This window comes from Drosophila guanche, unplaced genomic scaffold (assembly GCF_900245975.1).
Source record: "Drosophila guanche unplaced genomic scaffold, DGUA_6, whole genome shotgun sequence".
In the NCBI taxonomy this organism is placed as follows: Eukaryota; Metazoa; Arthropoda; class Insecta; order Diptera; family Drosophilidae; genus Drosophila; species Drosophila guanche.
In genome coordinates, this window is record NW_022995743.1 from 16507813 (window position 1) to 16532288 (window position 24476).

A 24476-nucleotide genomic window follows, 5' to 3' on the forward strand; every position below is an offset into this window, starting at 1 on the left:
GCAGAACATCGTCAATTCCTGGCCTGGAAGTGAGCAAGGTCCCCGGCGGCATCAGTGTTCGTTAGTTGTGCGCGCGCTTGGCTCGGATGCAGACGACATGGACTTCGATGAGGTACTTAAGGAGGTGGGATCTTTCGGCCTCTACCAGAAAGTCATTATATGCTCGGTGCTGCTGCCGGCTGCCCTGCCCTGCGCCTTTCACGCCTACAGGTAAACACCTGCTCTTCTTTGCCTGCACTGATTCTAAGCCTTTGGCGTGACCTTGCAGTCAGCTATTCATCGCGGCCACACCACAGCACTGGTGTCGAGTGCCAGAGCTGGAGCCATGGACCCAGGACTATGTGCAGTTGGTGAAGAATCTGAGCATACCGCGCAACCGTCACGGTGCCTACGCCGAGTGCTCCATGTATGCCCGCAACTACAGCGACATCGTTCGTTACCTGGAGTACCGACCGCCTTTTGATCTGATCAGGCAAGAGGCTGAAGATCTGCTTAAGCTGCAGCCGGAGTCTGCGCGAATAGTGCCCTGCCAGCATGGCTGGCACTACGACAAGTCCATTTACTCCAGCACAGTGGTCCAAGAGGTGGGTACAACGATCTTCGCTGTTTCTCTCTGACTTCCTCTGATTGTAGTGGAATTTGGTGTGCGACAGAAGCTACCTGGTGACACTGGCATTGGTCATCTTTGGTGTGGGTGGACTGCTGGGAAACTACGTGTTCGGTTATCTGGTGGATATGTGGGGCCGGCGACCCTCTTTCTACGCTTACCTGTTGCTGGAGATTGCAGCCTGTGCGGCAAGCGCCTTTGCCTGGAACTTTTCCGTCTGGCTGGCGCTTCGCTTTGTGGTGGGGCTGACAGTGCCGGCTATTCTGGCGAGTCCATACGTCCTGGCCATTGAACTGGTGGGCCCCGATCGTCGCGTCTTCTGCACAATTGTCTCGAACATCGCCTACTCGTTGGGACTGGTCGTCCTGGCAGGCGTCATCTACATTGTGCGAGACTGGCGGGAGCTCAGTCTGGCCGTGTCCATGCCCCTGCTGATGCTGTTCTCCTGCTTCTTTCTGCTGCCCGAGTCTCCGCGCTGGCTGATGGCCGTGGGGCAGACGAAGCGTGCCACCAAGATCCTCAAAGTAATGGCACGCGTGAACGGAGTGCGCATCACCAGGGACTTCGTGGAGCGCCTGCAGCACCGTCTAGTGACAACGAAGGCCGCAGAGTCGTCGGCAACCACTCACTATGGCATCTTGGATCTGTTTCGAGGCACCAACATGCGCCGCAAGACCCTGATTATCACCCTGATCTGGTTCGCCAACACCAGCGTGTATGTCGGTCTTAGCTATTACGCCCCTGCCTTGGGCGGCGACGAGATATGGAACTTCTTCTTGGCCGGGGCTGTGGAGCTGCCCACGTATGTGCTTCTCTGGCCAGGACTCAGCTACTTCGGACGGCGATGGATTCTCTTCATTTCGATGCTCGTGGGCGGAGTGGCCTGTGTGGCCACATTCGTTTTCCCGAAAATCACCCTGCTGCTGTACTGTGTCGGAAAGATGGGCATCAGCTCGTCCTTTGTGGTGCTGCCGCTGTTGGCCTCCGAGCTGTATCCCACGGTGGTGCGGGGCCTGGGCATGAGCTTCAGCTCCGTGGTAGCCATGATCGGGCCCATTGTCATTCCGATTATTAATCACATGGTGAGTGTTGTCCGAGAAGGTGTCCAGATGCCGATCTGTTCCTCATCTCGTTTTTGTCTCGTTGCAGGGCCAGCAAATGCTGGCGCTGCCGCTGATTGTGATGGGGGCGCTGCTCATTGTTGGTGGTTTCGCCAGCCTACTGCTACCAGAGACTCGAAACAGGAATCTTCCACAGACTCTGGAAGAGGGGGAGGCGGTTTCGCTCAGTATCTTGCTTTGTTGCTGCGTGGAGAGCTCCAACAAGAAGATTCGCCCCGGAAATCGACCCAGGGTGATCCCCGAAGTTGGTGCCGCCTCAGTGTATCATCGAGTGGAGAGTAGCAGCTCTGGTCCTGCTAGCTGCAAGGTTGTCTGCAGTATTTGCAAGAAGGAAATGCGAACATTGTAATTAGTTTAAACTCTGACAAACATTAAATTAAAATAATTGAGAGGTTCTTTCAAATTCAACAACCTGGTGCTGCCAGATCAATTTTCTTGGTAAAAATGGCAGCCCTACGTGTGCAGAGTTTCCGGACTTACATTGATTCCAATAAGACCGTCCGCAAAGTGACCGTGCAGGGTGAAAATACCAATAGACTCAACAAAATACCGCCCAAATGAAATGAAATTAAATTAATTTAATTATCTGCTACAAATTTAGCTACTAAACTATGTACCCCTTTTAGACTTGATGTTTGCATACATATATTTCAACATTTGCATTAACCTTTGCTCTGGACATGTGTTTTAAAGGGTTCGAACTGATAAGAAACCCAACCGCAAAACTTTCCCGGCAAACAGCCCATCAGCAAATCGCTGATGTTGCGAATCGCAGCCTTTTAAAGCATTTATAATTCGAGTTGCGGCAGTGACTCATGACTGAAATTTTAAACAAATCGCACACATACTAATCCCAGAAAAAGCATGCCTCACACGCAGGCAAATATGGCTTTTTACTTTGCATTTTGGCGTATAATCATGTTATTATGAGAAACCTAGCCGGGTCATAGGCATCATTTAATTATTTAAACGGTCTATGTTCACTTCTTGCGACCACAAACAGCTACAGACTCAGTTTAAAGACAGAATCTCAATGTCAACAAGTTTAGACTGCCGCGTGCTTTTTGCTTCCCCCTTGCTAAAAGGCGTTGCTACGCATACACACACACGCGCGCACACCAATAAAGATTATGCAAGAAAAAAATAGAAACGCCAGAAATAAAATGTCCAGAAATATAAATTGTTCTTTCCAGTTCTTTTAATGTATGTATGATGGTCTAAAAAATACGTTTACAAATTAAAAAAATGTTTTCAACAATTTTGGTTCAAGTTAGTTTTAGCTTTGATAGGGACTCTCGTGTTTACATGAGTTTGTGATGCCGGGTGGGGGGATACATCATCATTGGGGCTGGGATTTGAATTTCGAATAGAAAGCAGTATGAGCTAATGCTATTAATAACTAAATATTCATCCTCCTACTCTCTGTCCCTCCGACCAACCTGGCAATGACTTGTTCTGGAGTGTTTGTGTTGTCCCCTAAAATCACTTTTCAAATTTGAATATCTCCTCAAAACCGTATAAACTGTATGTGTGTGTTTCTTGTGGGGGCGGCGGTGGAAACAATACGAGACGGCGGCGTTGCGGATGGGATGTCTGTCTGTGTTTTGGTTTTTCGTACTTCGTATAGAAGGAAACGTGCTTTAATCGCATTGGAAAATACATTTTGCGGTTGTACATTTCGTTTCCCGCTACACTACGAGTAGTTCTAAGATTGAAAGTTCCCTTATTATATTAGATATAATTATTAAATTTAACGTGTTGTGTTTAGCGCTCGCTAGGATGCCTTTTATTTGTATTTAGTTTAGTGTAGCATGACCCCCGAAAAAGAAAAAAAAAGAGACCGGGCGCGCGGCGCATCCAGTGACAAACCACATGCCAGCAGTCCTACTTCCATCCCCCACACAGCTATCCAGAGGGGAGAAGAGGATCCGCTTGACGGTGTGTTCTGCATGCCAGCCGCTGGCCCCTTCTTTCCTTCTGTCGTCCTATGTTTTGTATGTGTGTGTGGATTGTTGTTTAAAGTGTATGTGTGTGTATCTACGCCTCAACATCGTTGACTTGTTAGGCCGAGGCCGCCACTTCACCAGCCTTCTCGTCAGCCTTGGCACCGGCAATAGCCACCTCCTCGAAGTTCTCGACCAGATCGGGCACATCATCGTCACCGGCATCCGCCCCAGCAGCGCCGACAGCACCACCGGCGGCGCTCTTATTGGCGATTTCCGTGGCCAGCTTCTTCAGCTGAATGATGTCCTGGGGACCCAGTTGTGTGAGGATGCCGGGGACCATCTCGGTGATGGTCTTGTTCTCACCGTGTCCAGTGATGGCGAACGTGTTGGTTGGCAGCGAAGCCTGTGCCTTGGGGTTGTTGAAGTGGATGACGGTGCCGTCATTCTTGATGATGTTCACCTCCTCAATGCCGGGAATGGTATTCACCGACAGCTTCTTCAGGGACGACTGCAACTTCTTGTCGTCGGTTGCGGGGGTGGAGTGCACAATCTTCTTCTTACGACGGGGGGTGCCCTTGCCGCCAATGCGCACCTGCGCTTGCAACTTCTTAAGCTTCTCCGGATTCATCTGCACACACGAAAAGTTCAATGTTAATAGATTAGTCTACGCCGTTTTTCACGCTGATTCCAGTTCACTGCGATATTTACTTTGCTTTTTACTCAAATTTACACAGAGCTATGCCCGAAAACACGTGCGCCCAGTGGATGTCAAAGTCAAAAGAAAATCGCCATGATAAAATTGACACGCAGTGTGACAGAACCCTAGGAATATACCAAAATATACCAGCTTTCAAAATATACCGACGAGTAAAAGAGGGACAATATCGTATATTCCATTTGTTAAGATCATTACTTCCTTTCTTGCCAAGTATTTATAATATAAAACAGTACCTTCCCTACACGAGATGGTCATAATAATATAAAAAGGCCAGTTATTGTAATATACCAAAATACACCAATTGAGTATTAAATTTACAATTAACCCACTTGCCCCCTCTATTTAAACTGGTGAAAAAGTTGATTGCTTGTGAATGTTAATTCCATCTACATCTTAAAGATGCACTGTAACTTTCACCACAACTACGCTTAAATTATTCAAAACTTTTCATTTTCGTGGAATATACATTGGATATAAGTCCCATTAAGAAAATTATTTAAGATTTATTGTATATTTACGGTATAGAAGGTATGTATATTTGATCAATAAATCCGCGGTCACACTGCTTAGAACGCTAACCTGTTCGTTAAAAATTTGTGTTGCATATAATAGTATATTTCATGAGATTCCTAAGTTTTCAATAATATAGGGTTTCGAAACTTTTGACTATGGATCGAATTGGAATTTATTGATAATAGGATTAAATTATAGTTTTGGGGCTCAGAATCCTAACTTGCCTAGTAATATTAAATAAAACTTCAAACTCGAAGAAAATGATTTTAGATGCATGGTATATTTACGGTATATTGTAAAAATGAAAAGATATATTTAGGTAGATTTTTGAGTGTCGTGCGGTATACTTCATCGATAAATCCGCGGTCACACTGCTTACAACACTAACCCGTTCGTCAAAATAATTGTTTTTTCAGATTAGCCGTTTGATTAGATTATTAAAACATTGATTAAACCAACAGCGTGCCCTGTTTTGCGAGTGAAATTGATTGGAGGACTGCACAGTACACGTGTGCATAGAGAATACTGAAGGTTGAGCAGTGCATTTATCGCTGTGCAGCCGATTGCAACAAGTGGATTTTTCGCTTAAATATTTCCCCAGAAGCTAAACAAACGTAAGTTTGAAACCCCCCATCAACATATCTCTTTACATTTGTGTAATCCGCAGTGGACGACTTCGAGTTTGACGACCTGGACGATTTCGCCATGGATTTCTGGAGTGTTTTCATGTTCTTTGTCTTGACGTTCCTCATCATGAGCTGTTGCGGCTACTGCTGCACGAGCAGGCGTCAAGGCGCTGTGCTCTCCAGTGAGTAGAGATCAGATTTTTTAATCAGATAAGTGCGGGGATGACTCATAGCCTCTTCAGTGGAGTCGGCAGACATGTGATGCTCTCCAGATTAGAGCGAATACAAATTTGCTAGCCTAAAATTTGTTTGTACGAAAAGTGAATTTTCTAAGAGATTGCAAAAAAAAGAGAGAGACGTATGAAAAAGCTTTCCAAAAAGGTGAACTGCTTCTCTTTGGAATTTGTTTATTACTGATTCTTTTATTGGTTCGCTGATTCGCAAACAAAATCAATTATGTTTTATATGTTTATATTTGTGCGCGTGTGAGAGTATATAGGTAATTTTCTTTATCAATGTATAAATAATTGTCTAATTAACTTCATTTATTCATATCTTATCGAGTGTATAGATTGCGTATCGCAGTGTAGCCATGGGCTGACCAGGAGTTCCCCTTACGAGTTTTACTACCTACGACTATTCCCACTCTCTTGGTAGACTCCCTGAAACAACAATTTTCCCCAACGATCTGTGCTGGAAACGATCACGATCACTGTCTTTGGGAAACTCTTCTAAATGCCCTGCAGTTCCAATAGGTAGATTGACTCATAGTCATTTATTTACAAGTTCCCTGTGACTCACGCCCAGTGGCACTGCCTCGATATCGCTTCAATTTATTTTAATAGATAACTACATACAAATGTACGTACCTATATGGGTTCCATTAAGGCATCGAAAGTAATTGCCTGCAGTACTCGCTGGTCTCTAAAACCCTACACGTCGCACAAAAAACCCATTCGAAATGATTTATATATACTTTGATATCTGGTTCCCCATTCTGATGGTCTTCTTCATAGTGATGTTGATCCTAGTTCTGATACGCATCCGTCGGGCCCGTCAAATTCGTCTGGCAGCCACAATGGGTGAGCAGAGAAAAGTCATCATCAGATGATCCGATCGGGCCCTGTATGTTTAGGTTCTGGGAACAACTTCAAACACAAGAGCCATCGAAATCTAATCGTCGTTTCTACAAGTGTCCAAATAACATATGTCGCCATTTGCATTGGGTGCTGTACTAAATGTATATATGTAGATTATCGCTTTAATTTATTAGCAAATATTACAAATTAGCAATGTGGTTTTCCCACTTCGATTAGGGTGTGTTTTCGTGTGTCATTGGGCGACATTGGGCGACAATCTGCCTCGAAAAACCTTTGACGTCAATTTGGTTAGTGAAAAAGCACACTTAGAATGCGCACTAGTGGAGTAGATTTATTTATCTACTTGATCTTTATACACCGACTTCTGTTAAAGAACAATTTTTATACCCGACACTCACAGAGTACCAGGGTTATATTCAATTCGTGTGCCAACTCCCCAGAAAACAACGAATTCAATTTTGTACCCGTCTCTCACATTGTACCAGGAGTATATTTAATTCGTGTGCAAACTCCGCAGTAAACAACGAGTTCAATGTATCAACTTATATTTATTTGAAGATCAATTTTTGGACCCGGCACTCTCACAGAGTACCAGGGGTAAGTTCGTGTGCAAACTCCTGTATTTTCAAACCGAATTCATTTCATCGGAGCAATACCAACATTTCTATTCATTTGAAGAAACATTTTTTTAACCGGCACTCACGGCAGTAGGGGTATATTCAATTCGTGTGCAAACTCCGCAGCAAGCTCCAGTGTTATCACACCGAATTTATTCTATCGTATCATTATTACAGATCGAATTTCACGTAGCTGACTCACGGAATGACTTTCCTGATATCTCTTAGTTAACCCTCTAATTATTATGACTTTCAACACAATTAATTTAGGTTACATTTAATCCGATTCATTTAGTTTTTTAGGCTCATAGAAGTTGAAAATTATATCAAAATATGACTTGGGCGATTTAGATATTATCGGCACAGATAATGAAGCATGAAAATATTGTCTGATATGGGAAAACATAGTCGTTTTCTTACTCCATCTTAGACAACAGAGAAGGAAGAGAAGAAACGAGAAGGGACGTGTGAGACTCTTCTTACGCGTCACAACTTTTATACCCGGCACTCAGTATCACTTCTGCACCTTAGCGGTGTTTTGTCAAATATAACATTTTTCTTCATCTGTCATATACATCTACAACACTACTCACACCAACCCGCTCCGTTATCTCGCCGCCCTCCACACTGCAGACTCGCGGCAGAGGCAGCGCCCGCACACAAAAAGAACAAATATAAGCTGCGTGACGGGGTGGGTTAAAAGTCGGCAGAGGCAGGGGCCGTGTGAAGCAGAAGCAGAGTGTGAATGAGAGAATGTGAATAGCCACTGCAAATTAATATCTTCATTCTGGCTATAATAATGATCCAATCGGATCCCAATTTGGTGATCTGATAGATATGGAATGTTTAGTTTTCTTTTATCTTCAAAATTGTAGGTTTGGAAGTTTTTCGCCCTTTTGCGGGGGCGGAAGGGGGCGTGGCTCGTTTTTTAAATACACTTGTAACAGTGTGAGCATACAGAAGTCTGGATGCAAAATTTGGTGGCTCTAGCTTTTATGGTCTCTGAGGTCCAGGCGCTCAACAAGACGGACGGACGGAAAGACGGACGGACAGACAGACGGACGGACAGACAGACATGGCTTAATCGACTCGTCTGTTGATGCTGATCAAGAATACAGTACTTTATGGGGTCGGAAACGTTTCCTTCTGTGTGTTACATACATTCACTTTGTGCACAAATACAATATACCCTATTTACTATTCGAGTACCGGGTATAAAAAATGATCTGTTTGAAGATCAGAATGTCTGTATACTCATGAGTTCAACAACCGAGAATGAAATACTTAACAATGGGATGTAAACAGAGTTTTTGTGTTGGCCCAGCACTTGATAAGACTTTAGACGACCATCTGAGATTATTTCCACGATTTCTCATAGAATTTCGATGCTGTCTGGTTTTGATCTCTCTTTTGGATCGACCACTCTACATGTGTTCTGATAAGCGTAATTTAATAGGCTCACACTTTACCTTCAAGATGGGGATTATAGCTTAGGCATGAGGGCTTAGGGTGGTGTCTGGTTTACCCATTTACATTTTGGCCTTTTCTTATGGCTATAATTTTGGAGCTCGTTTTTGATTGATTCGTACAATTGACGTAGGTTTTGAGCTGTAAATACGCAGTCCACTTGACAGTATTTATGATCCCCACGGCTCCATGCTCTCATTCGGCTTGGTATCAGGACTATATGGTGACTTTAATCGCAATACGCGTTAAACGTTACAGCCAATGCTACGGCCCCTAATCTTATCTGCTCTTCCAATGCCGAAACCCACTCTGTTGGGATACGGGTGAGCTCGTCTGGGGGGACTCTTACCAAAACCTATAAGGAGGCAACACTCGTCGCGCAGTCACTGTCCAACGTCTGCGCAATGAACAAGAGGAGCATTTGACATTCTGTGGAGTAGAAGTTTGAATCCAAATGAACAATTCTGAAAGACTGAAATAGCTTCCAATCGAATATAGTAGCTACATATATTAAAAACCAATCGTAAAGGATGCCACATGTGCCGGGTGAAAGGGATCAGACGATCTCAACGATTATCCTGTGCTCGATATTCGTGGTGGTTCTCTGTGCAATACTAACGGTCATAATACGTTCTGCCATCCGCAAGAGGGAGCAAAAGGCAAAGGATAAGGGTATCATTGAAACAAGTTAGTATCTAACATTCCCAGTGCTATCGTTCTACTTGCATTTGGATGACAATTAGCGATGATTGTGAACAATTGTAGATAAAATTATATTACTAGACCAAAGTACCTGTTAAGGAGTAGTTTGATTATCTAAAGAACTCTTGTAGAAACCCGATTCAGGTGCCTGCAAACCGAGAGTGTAAATTTCTCGCTTTGTTTTTACATTTAAGCACTTTGTTCTTCCATCAATTTATATTTAACTGATCACTAAATAATAGTATAATCACTGTAAATATGTATATGTATATGTATATGTATATGTATATGTATATGTATATGTATATGTATATGTATATGTATATGTATATGTATATGTATATGTATATGTATATGTATATGTATATGTATATGTATATGTATATGTATATGTATATGTATATGTATATGTATATGTATATGTATATGTATATGTATATGTATATGTATATGTAACACACACATTATCCGTAGGCTGCTTGTCAGCTTATAAGACGAGAAGGGACGTGTCAGACGCTTCTTACGCGTCACAACTTTTATACCCGGCACTCGGTACTACATCTGCACCTTAGCGATGCACTAAGGGGGCATGTTTTTTAAGAAAATGGGCGTGGCACCGCCTTTTTTAAGGAAAAATCGGTTTTTATTTTTTTTTCAAATGTTAGAAGAAAAATAAGAATGGGAATATGTTTAGCATTGCAAGATTCTATAAAAAAAAGTCGTGGCACCAATTATAACAGCTTAAAAATCCAATATAATCGAAGTTTTTGTCCCATAAAGCATTCTCCATAGGAGTTTCCATTATAAAACAATATTACACTGGATATCAAACTCTAGCCCTCCAAAATAGCTAGTGACTAATACTGTGGCTTAAAGGCAATGCAAAGTGGCACCCTACTTTACAATTTTCTTCTTAACTGTGTTCCAAATGGCGAAAAAACATTGCAATTTCTCATTTGAGGTTATGATCTATAAATGCAAATTGTAGGAGTTGTGGTCAAATGTGGAATTTCTGACTATATACATTTTAACAATCATTTATTGCTCTACAACACACAATAGGTTTCAGGGTGGTACTAGGTGGCACTCTATTAAAAAAACTTTTTCAGAAATTAGTTTTCACTACGAACTGATACATATTGAAGGCCTCACTTTGACATACAATTACGAAGACATCGCCAACTACTAGATATTGTTCATATTACAAAACACGTAGTAAAAACCCTACTGAATAAAATTCATCATAAAAATTGGATCAGTTAATCGTATTTTTCAATTTATGAGACATTTAAAACAGCAATAAAATTGATACTTTTTCACTGCACGTGCTTTTCAATAATGACCGCTGGGTCTCACAGCTGATTTTGCTGGATTACAAAATTTCTGGTACGCGTAGTCACTCTTTTTCTAGTACAGAGCGCCAAAAACCACGTCTTGGTTTTAACTTTAAAAAATTAGCTTTTGGCCAAGAAAAGTGGTCATTGGGACCATAGTTCGGTGCTTTGTCAAATGTACCATTTTTTCTTCATCTGTCATCTACATCTACAACACTTCTCACACCAACACTATCCGTTAGCTCGCCGCCCTTCCCTAGATCCACACACTCCAGACTCGCGGCAGAGGCAAAGGCCGAAGCAGAGTGTGAATGAGAGAATGTGAAAAAAAACAACAAAAGCTGCGGGACAGGGTGGGTTTAGCCACTGGAAATTAATTTCTTCATTGTGGCCATAATAATGATCCTATCGGATCCCAATTTGATGATCTGATAGATATGGTCATTCCCTACAGAATGGCGTTTTCTTTTATCTTCAAAATTTGAGATTTGGGAGGTTTCCGCCCTTTTGAGAGGGCGGAAGGGGGTGGGGCTCATTTTTGAAATACACTTGTAACAGTGTGATCATACAGAAGTCTGGATGCAAATTTGGTGGCTCTAGCTTTTATGATCTCTGAGATCCAGGCGCTCAACAAGACCGACGGACGGACGGACAGACTGACGGACAGACACACATGGCTCAATCGACTCGGCTATTGAATCAGCATCAATAACAAGAATATATATACTTCATGGGGTCGGAAACGTTTCCTTCTGTGCGTTACATACATACTTTGTGCACAAATACAAATACATACCCTATTTACTCCTCGAATACCGGGTATAAAAAGAACAAGAAAAACCATTAAAAGGCTTTTATTGCACTCTGAAACAATTATTCATCATCCTCTATCGGCTTCGAAAAACGCTTATAAATAAATTTTTTTTGTAATAGCTGGAAACAACAAAATAGTGTCAAGGGTGAGGATATGTCTGCAGGGTAAATAAAAAATTGATTTGATGTTTTCCGTCCACAAGTTGTTGGGAGGGCTCTGATGAGACGTAGTAAAGAACAACCCGCTTTTCCTTAAATTTCCAAACGCTGGTTATGTACCATTCAAAATGGTTCGTCCTACTCTTCGATATATCGACAAAAGTTACGAAATTCATGATTAGTCAACAATTTTGAGCTAAATATGATAAAAATATCCCAGGGTAGTGAATTAGGAGTAAAAGGTAGCTCACGTATACTTATCTGAAATTCCCTTCTCGTTCGTACTTATTTTGTAAGACTTTCGAACGTTGCCCAAAAGCAGGCTGCGAAATTTGCATTTGTTTCTTGTTTTCTGTCAGCTCCTGTCCACGATCGTCTTCTCGGCTTTCCACGGTAAAGAGAAAGCTCGAGAAACGGCCAGAAGGCCGAAGCGCCGATATGATCTACTGCAGTAAATTTTATTGAGAGGTTTGGATTACTGTGATGATAGTGCTGCACTGCAGTCAATAGTTTCAGTTCGTTGTATTCAAACGTGTTTTTATACCCGGTACTCAAAGAGTAAATATTGTAGGGTATATTGTATTTGTGCGAATAACGGTTGTATGTAACGCACAGAAGGAAGCGTTTCCGACCCCATAAAGTATATATATTCTTGATCAGCATCAATAGCCGAGTCGATAGAGCCATGTCTGTCTGTCCGTCCTTCTGTCTGTCCGTCCTGTTTGTCGGCTCGTTCTCAGAGACTATAAGAGCTAGAGCCACCAAATGTTGGCTTCGGACTGCTGTATGCTCACACTGAAACCAGTGTATTTAAAAAATGAGCCACGCCCCCTTCCGCCCCCCGCAAAAGGGCGAAAACCCCCCAAATCTACAGTTTTTAAATACAAGAAAACTAAAAACGCCATTCCGTAGGAAATGGCCATATCTATCAGATCACCAAATTGTTGGTGTGAGAAGTGTTGTAGATGACAGATGAAGAAAAAATTTAAAATTTGACAAAACACCGCTGAGGTGCAGATGCACTATTGTCCCAATGACCAGTTTTGGTGGCTGTTTACGCCAAATTAGCGCAAAGGGCTTATGGCCTGGAGCAATTAGTATTTTGTATAAGTAAAATGAATTTGTAGCATTAAGCTATTGAGTTGTTGCATTTACGACATACTGACAGAAGTTTGTTGCTAAAGAACATACATGTAATACGCTCTGTATTAGAAAAAGAGTGACCATCAAAGTTGCGTACGAGAAAATTTCATAGATGGCGCCACTTTCGAAAAATCTGCTGTGAAACCTAACGGTCATTATTGCACAGAATGTGCAGGGAAAAAGTACCAATTTTATTGCTGTTTTAAATATCTCATAAATTGGAAAATACGATTAACTGATCCAATTTTTTTGATGCATTTTATTTAGTAGGCTTTTTACTACGTGTTCTGTAATGTGAACGATATCTAGTGGTTGGCGATGTCTTCTACATCTAGATGTAGTCCTGAGTGCCGGGTATAAAAGTTGTGACGCGTAAGAAGCGTCTCACACATCCCTTCTCGTTTTTTGTTGCGTTCGCAAGTCGTACAGAATGGAATATAATACAATTAAAGTGACTTATAGTAATAAACTTGATAGAATGAATGCCTTTCACCTCTATATAGTGATCAGAGTAGTGTTCATCCTAATCATCATTCCCTGTCTGCGTTGCTGCTGGTCCTTCCTGTGTTGTTGCAAACGGGGGAAGGAAGAAGGTACTGCCATTGGATTATTGCGTGTACATATAGGGACAGGGAAATGTATTAGATGATCAAAGATCTCATTACATAGTTGGAACGCTGATTCCTAACACTCTCGTAAGTTTTGATGTTCTTGTTCAGCAATCAATGGGGGACATCAGCTTATTTCAGCTGAGTTTGGGCACTCAAACGTCTTGCCAATGAGTAAATTAATCAGTGGATCTGCATTCAGCATCTCGCGAGACCGGCTCCACACGTGAACAGAGCAGAACATGGTCACTCCCAGAAGGCCAAAGGAAATAGTTGGTCTATCGGACTAAATTCTCCTGAGAGGTGTGATTGCATGAACTTTTTTATTTTTTTTGTGTGTATTGTACTGGAAGTCCAGGAACCCAGGAAATCTCCGAGAGTTAGTTGATCACTCGATGGTTTCAGTTCGTTGTATTCAAACGTGTTTTGTTCTGGTTTCAAGTTGTATAGAATGGAACAATATTTTATGAAGACGTGATAATCGTGATAATAATACGACTCGCGTGACCATTAATGTGATCAATATGGTATTCATCCTTATTATTATTTGCTGTCTGATTTTGGGAGTACTTAAACCTGTTTATTATATAAAGTTTGATCAAAAAAGTACCCACAAAATGGAACTTTGTGTAAAAAGTTTTTCAAAAATTTTTGGAACACATAATAATACATATTGAATCTTTCTAAATTTTAATTTGACATTTTAGTTGTTGTTAAGAATATTCTTCATATAATGAAACAGATTGATACTTATGCATCCCTTGTGAGTATTTCTGCATACTGTGATTGCTCCAGAATATTAGTCACCTTTGTTAAATAGGATTATCTAAATTAGATTCGCAGCAAAGAAAAATAGGTAATTCCCTTATCAAAATGAGTTCCAAGCCAGCAGCAAGTGGGAAAAAGCTCGACTTCAAATAACCTGAATTGCAGCCACTGGTCATGGCAGAGCTTTTGAATGACGTCATTTAGCGTTTTCTTGCTAGCTTTTCATGTCTTCGATCTACTTAGTCGATTCGCTTCTGTAAGAAATTGTTGTTATTTTGGATTTACCCACCAAAAACACTCTTGGTTATCTGCTATGTCTTTAATTTATGCCTTAAATGAACAAAAAAATATGCGTGTCAGTGATTCTATAATAAAGAATAATAGATACATGTATGCGCAAAAAGTTTACATTTTATTGTGTAAAACCGATTGCGAGATGACTGGATCTTTTATTCTCTCATGTGGCTTGTATCCTTTTTTTCTTACGAAAACCCAACATGAAGCTACACATCTAAGCATACATTAAAAGAGATGATCTAATGAATGCTCTAATGAACCATTATTTTGGCTAAGCGATAAGGAAATGAACTGCTAATTTATAACCAATTATGCCATTCAATACCAGAACGTCAATGAAAATGGTGACCTTGCTTGAGTGACCTTTTGACGACATTTGACCAAAGTTTATGAATATCCTTTATATACCATTAACTATATAATATTTCTGTCTGTCCTACAGAGTTTAGACACGTATTCCACGTATTAACTGATTTACTTACTCTTACTTACGCTATAAATATGCTTTAAAAGATTAAGGATTTGTAATGCCAAGTGAAGTGCAGACAATGACTCTGGGCTTTCATTATATATACATATTTGAAAACACTGATTAGCAGACTGTGATTGATAAATGACACTGGTGTATTCTTTCAACTGCTTCCAGTTAGATTACCCAGCTGGAATCAATTCGTTAATTTTACCAATTTACTAATTGCCAAATATAACCTTTATGCGCCTCACTTAATCATCATATGGCAGGCCCATCGAGACAATTATTATCTGACCCATTTAGTTCAGTCGAAACCTCTCAGCATGAACGCCACCATATTCGATGTAGTCGAGAGAATTTCGCAGCGAATGCATTTGAATTGTAAGTTCCTGGCATTCGAGTTCGGATCTCTGTCAATTCTGGTGGCACTTGTGGTGGTCTATGCCTGGATAGTGGCCAGAGACGTGATCTAAGCCAAAATATGACCAACCTAACGCTGGAACCAACTACCAGACGGAAGAGTTCTACCACAATACCCACCTGTACGTTCAGGCTATGAGATTGCTCGTCAAGCTGCTCTTCTACTTCGTGAGTAGCAGTGTGCTGGTCAGTGCAGTGTATTTGGGGCGTCGTCAACGTCGTCGCATTCAGGCGCTCAACGATCGCCGTAAGTTTCGTGGCAAATATGTAGTTCTACTGCGAGTGCGAATGCGAATGTGAGTGCTCTGATAAGTTATCTTTATGAGTGCGATTGCCCTTTTCTTTGGCCATTACTCGGCATTTTTCCGACTGCGAATCTAGCCGCTTTGGCTGTGCATTTCGGGTTTAGTCTTTGTGCACAGTCGATGCCGTGAATGTCGCTTTAAAGTTCTAATATCATGGATGATTCTGGCTTATATTGGATACTCTTCTTCACATTCTCTGTCTTCTTCCTGACGTCTGTGGCCGCATTTCTCACCCGCGGACGCAATCAAAGGGCGCAGCTAACCAAATGTGCAGGTGGGTCTCACGGGGAGTTCCCTCCAAAAAATACGATTCATACAATCAAGCAGCCGATTTCCGTATCAGTCAATAGTCAATTTAACCATTTGTGTTAATAACCATAAATATATCAGTTTGTTTTCGCGTGCTCCAACGGAAAGCATTGTGTTTTATGGTTTTTTGTTATAGAAATGGATTCCTCCATAATTCCCATAATATCTTGTACTGTGTTTTTAATTGTCGGCTTTTGTATGTTTTTAACACTATTCTGCATGGTCAAGAAGTTCAGGAGAATAGGTAAAAAATCAACGTATAGAATCACAAGTTATTGTCACAAAGAAATCTAAACATATGTATTGTGTGTCATCCCGCCCAGACGTAATCGCTTATCGTGTGGGCCATACTCGGCCATTGATTAGACACGGTCTGGGTGTGGGAAAAAATACAGCTCTCGACTGACAGAGCTTTTCAGTTTGTTTTCCAACCTGACACGAAGGTGTTTGTGTTCTCTGCATTTGAAATGTTGGCATTTTTCATAGCTCTGTCCATTGCTTTCACTATATTTGTGGCCACCTCGGTTGTGGTTTGCATACGACGCAAGCAGAAAGCAGCCCGAAATGTTGGATACACAATCAATGATGGTAACAATCGCAATCCAAAACTACACCAAGGAAAGCAAATATGTGCATGGATATATCGTAGTCATCGTAAATTCTTATCGGTTGGGCCATAATCGGCCATTGATTAGGCGGCACATTCCGTATATAGAATTGACAGAGCTGTCTGTCATATGTGACATTTTCAGTTTGCTTAGTGAGGGATCGGTAGGCGTTTGTGTTGTCTTCGATTTCTGTCCAGAAATCGGAAATTAACGATATGTTTTTGGGGCTGTTTATCGGCTTTACCATATTTACCGTTACCACGGCTTTAGTTTGCATACGACGCCGGCAGAAAGCTGCCCGAAATGTTGGCTACTCAATCGGTGAATGTGGTAAATACATAAATAATCGTAATAGACACAAAAAAAAATTTTGCAAATTCGGTTCATTTCGCATTATAAGAGCAGCTGAGTCATCACTGCGTTGGCAATGGCTTATCAGGTGGCTTATCATTGAGCACTGATTAGATACGATCCGTGTTGGCCAGTAAGAGGATACAAAAATATGAACTGCTTTTGTATACCATAACGCTAAAAATCTAGGACGCAACGCTGAAAACGAAGTCAGTGAAGTTGCTCATCGGTCCATCGGTACATCAGTTCGAAACTCTACTTTTTGAATTTCATAAAGCTTTTAGATATATTTGAGGAATATAAAATTTTTCATTAACTTTAGCATAGTATTTCGTTTTGTAGTTTCCCATTTCTAATCTCTATTTTTGCAGCTCCCGTTGTGGTAACATCCGCCACCCACACAGCCCCTGGCGGTTATCCGGTTACCCAGCTTCCCCCGCCCGGATATCCGGCCGGAAATGCCTACGCTGTTCCCTATCCGGCACAGACCACTGGGTAAGTGCAAGGGGGTGCGAAATGAAAATTTCATTTTATATATCAATGTCTTTCCTCTACAGCAATGTGACTGTTCAGATGCCCATGCCGATGCAACAGCAACATCAGCAGATGCCGATGCCAATGCCAGGGTAGGTGCTTTGCTCTAGGGCCCTGGCCCTAGTAAAGTTCAAATGAAATGCAAATATTAATATTTTGTTTCCACACTTGCAGCACGCACACGCATGGAGTTGCATATCCCCCATATCCTGGAGCTGGAGCAGCGAATATGAATCCCCCGACATACGACATGGCCGTTGCAAGTCCCGGGCCAAGTGTGATGCCCGCTGGTTATGAGAAGCAGTCGCCCTACAACCCCAACTTCGGGCAGTAACGTTAGAGCTGTGGAGACCACCACCTCGGTTGAAACTGATTCAGCGAAACGTTTTTGAGAGCATTTTATTCTGTTTTTGTCGATATACGCTTCTATACTCGTCGATTTCATTAGTTTTGTAATTCTTTATACATCTCCCAATGCATCGTGTGTACACTGATTATCCAAAAATGAATTCCACTTCCACATTAGTCAAGATTCGTTTCTCGCCTCCCAAGAGAAGACCAAAGTAAAAGCGACAGCAAAATAAGCCATTTTTATATATTCCTTGTGATGTATGTATCTGTACATATAATATAGTCTTAGCAGCAGCCTAAGCTTACATTTAATTTATATATTTCTACATTAAGGAATCATACACAAACCAAACATCCACTATACATATGTACGTGAAGTGTTAATGTTAAACAATATAAAAGCAAACATAAAAACATAATAACAACGAAGTGCACATCAAATACACTCCCATTTTGTGTATTCCGATGTGCACTATCGGAACTTGAAACGGAAGCGTTTATAGTTAAGAGTGTATTATGGAATAGGTGTTTGCTGGGTTTGCTCCTCCAAAGTGTTTAAAATAAGAATATTTTGATGTGTCCGCTAGAACTGGTTAAAGTTGAGGGTGATCCCTGACGATAAGATATTTCAGATGCAAAACGTTTTCCCTCAACTTGAGGGCGATTAACACGCTACTTTAAAATAATTCCGTGTAATCTACCGCACAACGCCACAGTCTGGGTTGCCTTGCCCGACTCCCCTACATATCAGTCAAATTATTTTCTTGAGATGCGGTTCAAGCTTAGAATAGCGGTCTGTCTGATGTTGATCAGCAATGAAGTGGGTTCCACAGATTACTGTAGGAAGGATCTCTGCCCGCCATTGAGTAGGCACATTGGCTGTGAGAATTATGGGGTATGTCCGCGTGGAATCTATGGTTTCTTTGGCAAGGACTTTCATGAGAGTTGCGGCACTGGTGCGGTCATCCTGCAGTTTCCCATGCATCTGCAGGCACAGCTGTTGTCTAGCCTAAACTCATTCCGCAATGCCATAGCTCTGGGAAGGTATCCTCCATTCAGACCAGCAGCCAGAATGAGCACGTTGCGATGGAGCGAGGAGCTGGCAGGGCTGGCCAAGTTCGCTCTGCGAGGCTGCGATAATTTGCAAGAGCACTGCAGCAACACGAACGAGTTTAAGTATGTATCCTACATCTATGGGAGAACTCGATGGCAGCACAATGCGAAGACAGCACATTCGGTTGTGCAGTATGTGCTGCAGTTCTGGATGGACGATCACAAGAGATGCACGATCGATCACATCAATGCGATTAGGCCACCGAAAGATGGGTAAGCCGAATCGCCAGGGATGGACTGAATTACCCCAGATGAGCTTCAATTTCAGAAAATGCCGCGGATACTTCACTCAGCTGGTCCAAGACCATGCCGAACATATTGGTTGTGCGTTGATGGAGCGGCGTACCGGCAACGGCAGCGGTCAGTACTCCTACGGACTACTCTGTCAATTCTCGCGTGGGAAGATTTTCAGCCAGCGTGTTTACGTAGAGAGTGTGCATCCGGGTGAATGGTGTTTTTCTGGGGCAAATGCCAACTACCAGGGACTCTGCTCGCTCGAGGAGCTTATCAATCCGAATGCTGTGCAATTGGACACTCTCCATTTGCCCCAATCGGTCACGGGTGCTGAATAAAGAAAAGCAAATTAGCTTGATCCGAGATCTGAGTTATTCGTGCCACGATGGCGATGACACACAGAAGGGTACATCGAATGATGTACTCACTATTGCTGCTCTCTCTGCTCCCCTTGCTGCCACGCACAGCGGATGGTTTTGGAGAACTGAAGCCAACTGTGAGGAACACGAACCTGTGTAGAACAGATCTCTGCTCAACCCAAGCGACCCATGTGGGCTGCATCAAGACCAAGGTATGACCAAGTCAATTGGTTTAACGGAAAACTCTTATCCTACAAATTTTGCAGGATTTTGCACCGAACTGTGGCAAGGGCAATCATATCATATTTGTGAACGGCGGCCTGCGGCAGCGCATGCTGCAAAGCATCAATATCATGCGCAACTACGTGGCTAGTGGCGCGGGCAACTTCTCGGTGGCTGGCCGTATGCCCACCATGGGCTGGGACCGTAATCTGGAGCTGTTGGCCAGCCTGCTGGTGCGTCAGTGCGATGAGAAGGCCAGGTTCTGCTCAAACACAGAGAAGTATCATTATGTGGCCACCACCCAGCTAAGCGGCACGATGGCGCAGAACGGCAAAGTCGCCAATCTGGTGATGAATAAGCTTCTGCCATCGCTATACATCGATCTTCTGGGCTGCCGCATGGATAAATACCACAAGCTGCAGCCCCTGTCCGAAGGGTGAGTGAATGGCAGATGTAGAGAGGAGTTGTCCCATTTATCTCTCATGCACGCACCACCAGATCCTGCGTGGGCCACTATGTTCCCCTCATTCAGGACAATGGGAATCGCATGGGCTGCGCCATTCGCATCAGGGCCGATGCCAATGCGACAATTTCCCTCAACCTTCTCTGTCACTTCTCGCGGGCCAACGTGAACAATAATCCGCACTACGAGGTGGCCACCATACCCGGGGAAATGTGCAGCTCCGGCAAGAGCAAGATCTATAGATTCCTATGCGATCGCATCGAACAGGTCGACGCCAATACCATTGGCGACGATGAAGTGACTGGCGGCCAATTTAGCTGAGTTGTAACTGACACTGAATGAGTGAATAAACTCTGAACCTGCTACCAGAACATGCTACGTATCCAAACGGGTCTGGTGGGGTGTCGAATTGGGTCAACTGATAGATCCGCTTGGGCAGTAATCGATTTGGGGAGCGAACTCTATAAGAGACCGCCCGCGAGGTCAGAGCTGGCTAAGTTGGCTGCCTTGTCGAGATGTTGGACACAAAGTGGCTGCTGCTGTTGCTGTGGCACCTCTGGAGCACTAGCGCCTTTGACTACTGCGATCCTGCCCTGTGTCCCGGCCCGGAGAGGCACATTGCCTGCAATAATTTTGGCGTAAGAGCGTGGCGTAGGGAGACAGCAGGGATGATACATTGTTTAGCGTTGGCTTGATCGTTGCAGGAATTGGCGGAAAGCTGCAGTCCGGATGCACATGTGGTTCGCATTTCGCCCAATCGTCGCAACATGATTCTTAACGAGCTGAACGAGTACCGCGATCGGATTGCCAGGGGCGATCTGTTGGGCTTCAGCCCGGCCACGCGCATGGCGACGCTTCAGTGGGACCCGGAGCTGGCCAGCTTTGCCGAGCTGAATGTGAAGCGGTGTGCCCTGGTCAACGATCATTGCCGCAACAGCGAGCAGTTCCGCAACGTGGCCCAGGTGGTGGCCGAGGGCGGCTGGCAGGGTGCACCCGAACGGCCCGTTCCTGGCAGCACCACCGATCACACAGTCGAATACCACACCGAGGACGAGGTGATCAAGGCCACGCTGGAGCAGATGTTTGCCGAGTACAAGGAGTGCACCATGCGCGATATCATCGCCTACAGTCCTCCCATCAGCAGGTAGGTCCCCAACTCTCTCTATAAACTCCAGTGTCCGCCCCCCACTTGACTCTCACAGAACTCTTTACTTGCGCATCAGCAAGTGCATTGCCTACTTCACACAGCTCGTGAGGGACAGCACCACGCATGTTGGCTGCGGCATTCTGCGTGAGTCCCGTAACACCAGCAACGAGGCGGGCCAGTGGCTGCTCAGTGTCCACCAGTACATGACGTGCAACTTTGTGCGGGCCAGCGATGTGAATGCACCTGTATACCAGAGCGGCGACAGATCGGCCACCGAATGCCGCAGCGGACGCAATCCGATGTTCATCAATCTCTGCTCGATCAATGAAATCTACGACACCTCTTCAATCATGCAGGGCCTTGGCATCTATTAAGTTATCAATTACAAATACTTACAAACCATTATCCAAGTTAAAATGTGTGGGAGAAACGAAGGAGGGTTTTGATAAATAAAAAACACCAAACACCGCTTGGGTGCGTCTTCCTTTTGGAAAGTCTTTGACAGGGGAAGTACCATTAAAGAAAGAAAATATTTCTAATAGGTGTGCCATATAAAGGATCTCCTTTATGCGCATTCTCCAGCCAATTGTGGTTCGGTGTTGACCATCTGCTGTACAGCAGTGTTTCAAAGTTAAAGGCTCTTTTTGCCATTATCGCTATTATAATGAACTGAATAAATCCTTTTTGCGGAATTTAAGCTGCACAGTGTCAAGCAAATTGAAATGTGTTTTGCCCGCGGCTCCTCTGGTGTTCCTGCTCCTCGCCTCTGGCTGTCCTGGTGGCGGTCCTGCATCCTGCTGCGCGCTGCTTGACAGTTTTCGCACCTCGGCAACCTGTCAGCCAGCAAAAAAGTTCGTTGACAACTTTAGCAAACAATTTTTTTATCGCAAACTTTCCATGCCTTCTTCCTCTTTTCTATTTGATTCGCACTCTATTATATACACACAAATACATGCATATATATGTACATATATGGTGAATGCATTTTTTAACTGCAAGCGAGTGGGGAAAAAATGACAAACGCAGCGTGAACCACAAATGATGCGCAATAAAATGCAACAAATGAAGGAGAACAAAACCAGCAGCAGGTCGAAGGTCGTTGGTACGACCATAAGATACCCGTTACGCGTAAACCACCTAAAAAGATAACTAAGATAAGGACATCATTTGGTTGTAATAATGAACAGCTTAGGAAAAACCACAGTTTTACGCCAGATATCAAAAGTATTCTGCCCATACACAATATGCCCGTGCATGCTTCGGATACCGGGGTATAACAATTGAATGCTGTGTGAATTGTTCATAAAAACCCCATTTTTTATTAACTTTTCATTGAATTGTGAAATTGTGTGCTGAATTGTGAACGGTATTAAACATTGAAGTGAGAGATCCTTTATACGTACGTGACAATTGTGCATAATCATATTGAAGTTTAATGTGTTGCACTAGTTTAGCCATACACCCGTTTAAGGACCGTAAAAAATGTGTATGTTGTATTGAGTAGATTCTGGAACAGTTCTAAAGTAATGGGCCGAACGTTTCCCAACAATATCTGAAAGTCAAATAGTTTAAAGAGATTCTAATTATTCATTTTAGTCTCTCACAGAAGGAGGACGCTGTGCCCTCATAATCATGAACAGAATATTCTTTCGCATGGGACCTTCGAAGGTGAACCACTCTGTTTCGTAGGCGGCTGTGGCCACGGCCAGATTCTGTTCCCTCAACTCGTTGGCGTACCAGTACAGAGCCAGGATTTGTGCCAGTATCATATTGATGTAGAGACAGACAATAATCAGTTGACCATTGGAGTCGACCTGTCGTCAGAACGGGAACAAATACGAGTATGGATTGCATAGTTCTAATCGGGGAAACTGTGAACTTACAATGATGAGCATGAAGAGCAGCGCACAGAGCAGTGCGGAGAAGGCCAGCAGCTCGAAGAGGAACACCATGGTGGTTAGGCCATTGATTTTGTCCACATACTCGATTATGCTCTGCTGATAGCGAATGCACTGGGCTATCTCCGTAGCTAGGTGCCTCGAATCGCGATGACCTGCCGGATGATGGACGGCCAGGAGGCGCAGGCGGTGCTGCAGGGCCTTGCACCGGACAATGCCGAACATGATGAAGGCCACAATGAGGCTTGTGTACGGAATGTACATGCAACAGCCCATGGGGGTGATGAGCATCTGAAAGACGTACCACAGCTGATAGTAGGGGGTCGCATACTCATCGAGTCCAGGTATCCGGCTGCCAAACGGAAGCACTGCGAATGGATAGGAACAAAAGCCATGATTGCATGGCCTCTGACAATTTGATGTTTGACAGCAGCCTTACCTCTTTCGCTGGAGCTCAGAGGGTAGAGGCCGAAGCCCATGCAGGTGAGCAGGCCAAAGAACAGATTGCCCCTGGCCATCAGCATACCCTGTCGATTCAAATCGTTCAGCATGCCACTGATGTACGTGTCGCTCTCACTCGCCAGATCGTAGTAGTCGGTGGCCAGGCTTTGGATCAATCCCACATAGCCAGCCTGATCCTGCATGAGTAGGTAGGCCCTCAGTACCGTGTTGATCCACAGAACCAGCATGTAGCCATTGCGTATGATGCCAGTGATTCCCTCGTTGGTGGTCAGCATATACACCACCTGCGTGAAGATGTGCATAGAGGCCAGACTGAGGCAGACATACCGCTTCACGTTTTTGTCATACAGCAGGGCCCAGAACCGCAAAATCCTGACGTTCATGCTGATCAATTGGATGTCTTCAAACATTGTACTCAACTTGGGTTGTCTACTTTAATGGAATGCCCTGCTGTTTCGCTTAGCTATAACATTTTATAGACTCTGCCAACAGGTTTGTTGTGGCGCGCACGTCTTGCATCGACTCCCAGCTGAAAGGGTTTTCTTTTTTGCGTAAATTGCCAATGATGTTGCACATATTTGTGCCATGGTTTTGTATTTATTGCCTTTAATTGGCTGCATATTGATTCCTTTTGGTATTTATTCGAGGGGGTAACGAGGGATGAATTCAATTAAATTTTCATTAGAAAA

The 24476-nt window shown here is 43.4% G+C and overlaps 7 protein-coding genes across 15 annotated transcripts; 5 read left to right on the forward strand and 2 right to left on the reverse strand.

The window, feature by feature from the left end:
* The first annotated feature begins 44 nt into the window (after positions 1-44).
* LOC117578426 (beta-alanine transporter) lies at positions 45-2117 on the forward strand. Its single transcript, XM_034263890.1, has 4 exons — positions 45-210; positions 269-584; positions 634-1689; positions 1757-2117. The coding sequence occupies exons 1-4, from the start codon at positions 98-100 to the stop codon at positions 2075-2077; spliced, it is 1806 nt and encodes a 601-aa protein (XP_034119781.1). The 5' UTR covers positions 45-97; the 3' UTR covers positions 2078-2117.
* A 1229-nt stretch (positions 2118-3346) lies between these two features.
* On the reverse strand, positions 3347-4521 carry LOC117586076 (transcription factor BTF3 homolog 4). The gene is made up of 2 exons (XM_034275935.1): positions 4383-4521; positions 3347-4302 (listed from the first exon to the last, which is right to left on the reverse strand). The coding sequence occupies exon 2, from the start codon at positions 4300-4302 to the stop codon at positions 3790-3792; it is 513 nt and encodes a 170-aa protein (XP_034131826.1). The 5' UTR covers positions 4383-4521; the 3' UTR covers positions 3347-3789.
* Positions 4522-5289: 768 nt separating this feature from the next.
* On the forward strand, positions 5290-18201 carry LOC117578675 (atrophin-1). Of its 8 annotated transcripts, XM_034264365.1 has the most exons (5): positions 5290-5519; positions 5573-5713; positions 17376-17499; positions 17562-17630; positions 17713-18201. In XM_034264365.1, the coding sequence occupies exons 2-5, from the start codon at positions 5611-5613 to the stop codon at positions 17870-17872; spliced, it is 456 nt and encodes a 151-aa protein (XP_034120256.1). In that variant the 5' UTR covers positions 5290-5519; positions 5573-5610; the 3' UTR covers positions 17873-18201. The 8 variants fall into 8 exon arrangements, with proteins under 8 accessions (XP_034120256.1, XP_034120220.1, XP_034120196.1 ...); XM_034264329.1 differs by lacking the exons at positions 5290-5519; positions 5573-5713 and adding an exon at positions 6475-6613; XM_034264305.1 differs by lacking the exons at positions 5290-5519; positions 5573-5713 and adding an exon at positions 9193-9402.
* Positions 18202-18642: 441 nt separating this feature from the next.
* LOC117578664 (antigen 5 like allergen Cul n 1) lies at positions 18643-19594 on the forward strand. Its single transcript, XM_034264294.1, has 2 exons — positions 18643-19215; positions 19271-19594. The coding sequence occupies exons 1-2, from the start codon at positions 18659-18661 to the stop codon at positions 19572-19574; spliced, it is 861 nt and encodes a 286-aa protein (XP_034120185.1). The 5' UTR covers positions 18643-18658; the 3' UTR covers positions 19575-19594.
* Positions 19595-19639: 45 nt separating this feature from the next.
* On the forward strand, positions 19640-20662 carry LOC117578657 (antigen 5 like allergen Cul n 1). The gene is made up of 3 exons (XM_034264281.1): positions 19640-19807; positions 19862-20253; positions 20316-20662. Exons 1-3 carry the CDS (start codon positions 19652-19654, stop codon positions 20599-20601), a joined length of 834 nt encoding a protein of 277 aa, XP_034120172.1. The 5' UTR covers positions 19640-19651; the 3' UTR covers positions 20602-20662.
* A 107-nt stretch (positions 20663-20769) lies between these two features.
* On the forward strand, positions 20770-21884 carry LOC117578644 (antigen 5 like allergen Cul n 1). Of its 2 annotated transcripts, none has more exons than XM_034264259.1 (3): positions 20770-20918; positions 20985-21424; positions 21483-21884. In XM_034264259.1, the coding sequence occupies exons 1-3, from the start codon at positions 20796-20798 to the stop codon at positions 21799-21801; spliced, it is 882 nt and encodes a 293-aa protein (XP_034120150.1). In that variant the 5' UTR covers positions 20770-20795; the 3' UTR covers positions 21802-21884. The 2 variants fall into 2 exon arrangements, with proteins under 2 accessions (XP_034120150.1, XP_034120158.1); XM_034264267.1 differs by having other exon boundaries at positions 20771-20918; positions 21504-21884.
* Positions 21885-22877: 993 nt separating this feature from the next.
* LOC117578636 (odorant receptor 49b) lies at positions 22878-24205 on the reverse strand. Its single transcript, XM_034264246.1, has 4 exons — positions 23765-24205; positions 23311-23693; positions 23032-23241; positions 22878-22979 (listed from the first exon to the last, which is right to left on the reverse strand). The coding sequence occupies exons 1-4, from the start codon at positions 24195-24197 to the stop codon at positions 22878-22880; spliced, it is 1128 nt and encodes a 375-aa protein (XP_034120137.1). The 5' UTR covers positions 24198-24205.
* Positions 24206-24476: the final 271 nt, after the last annotated feature.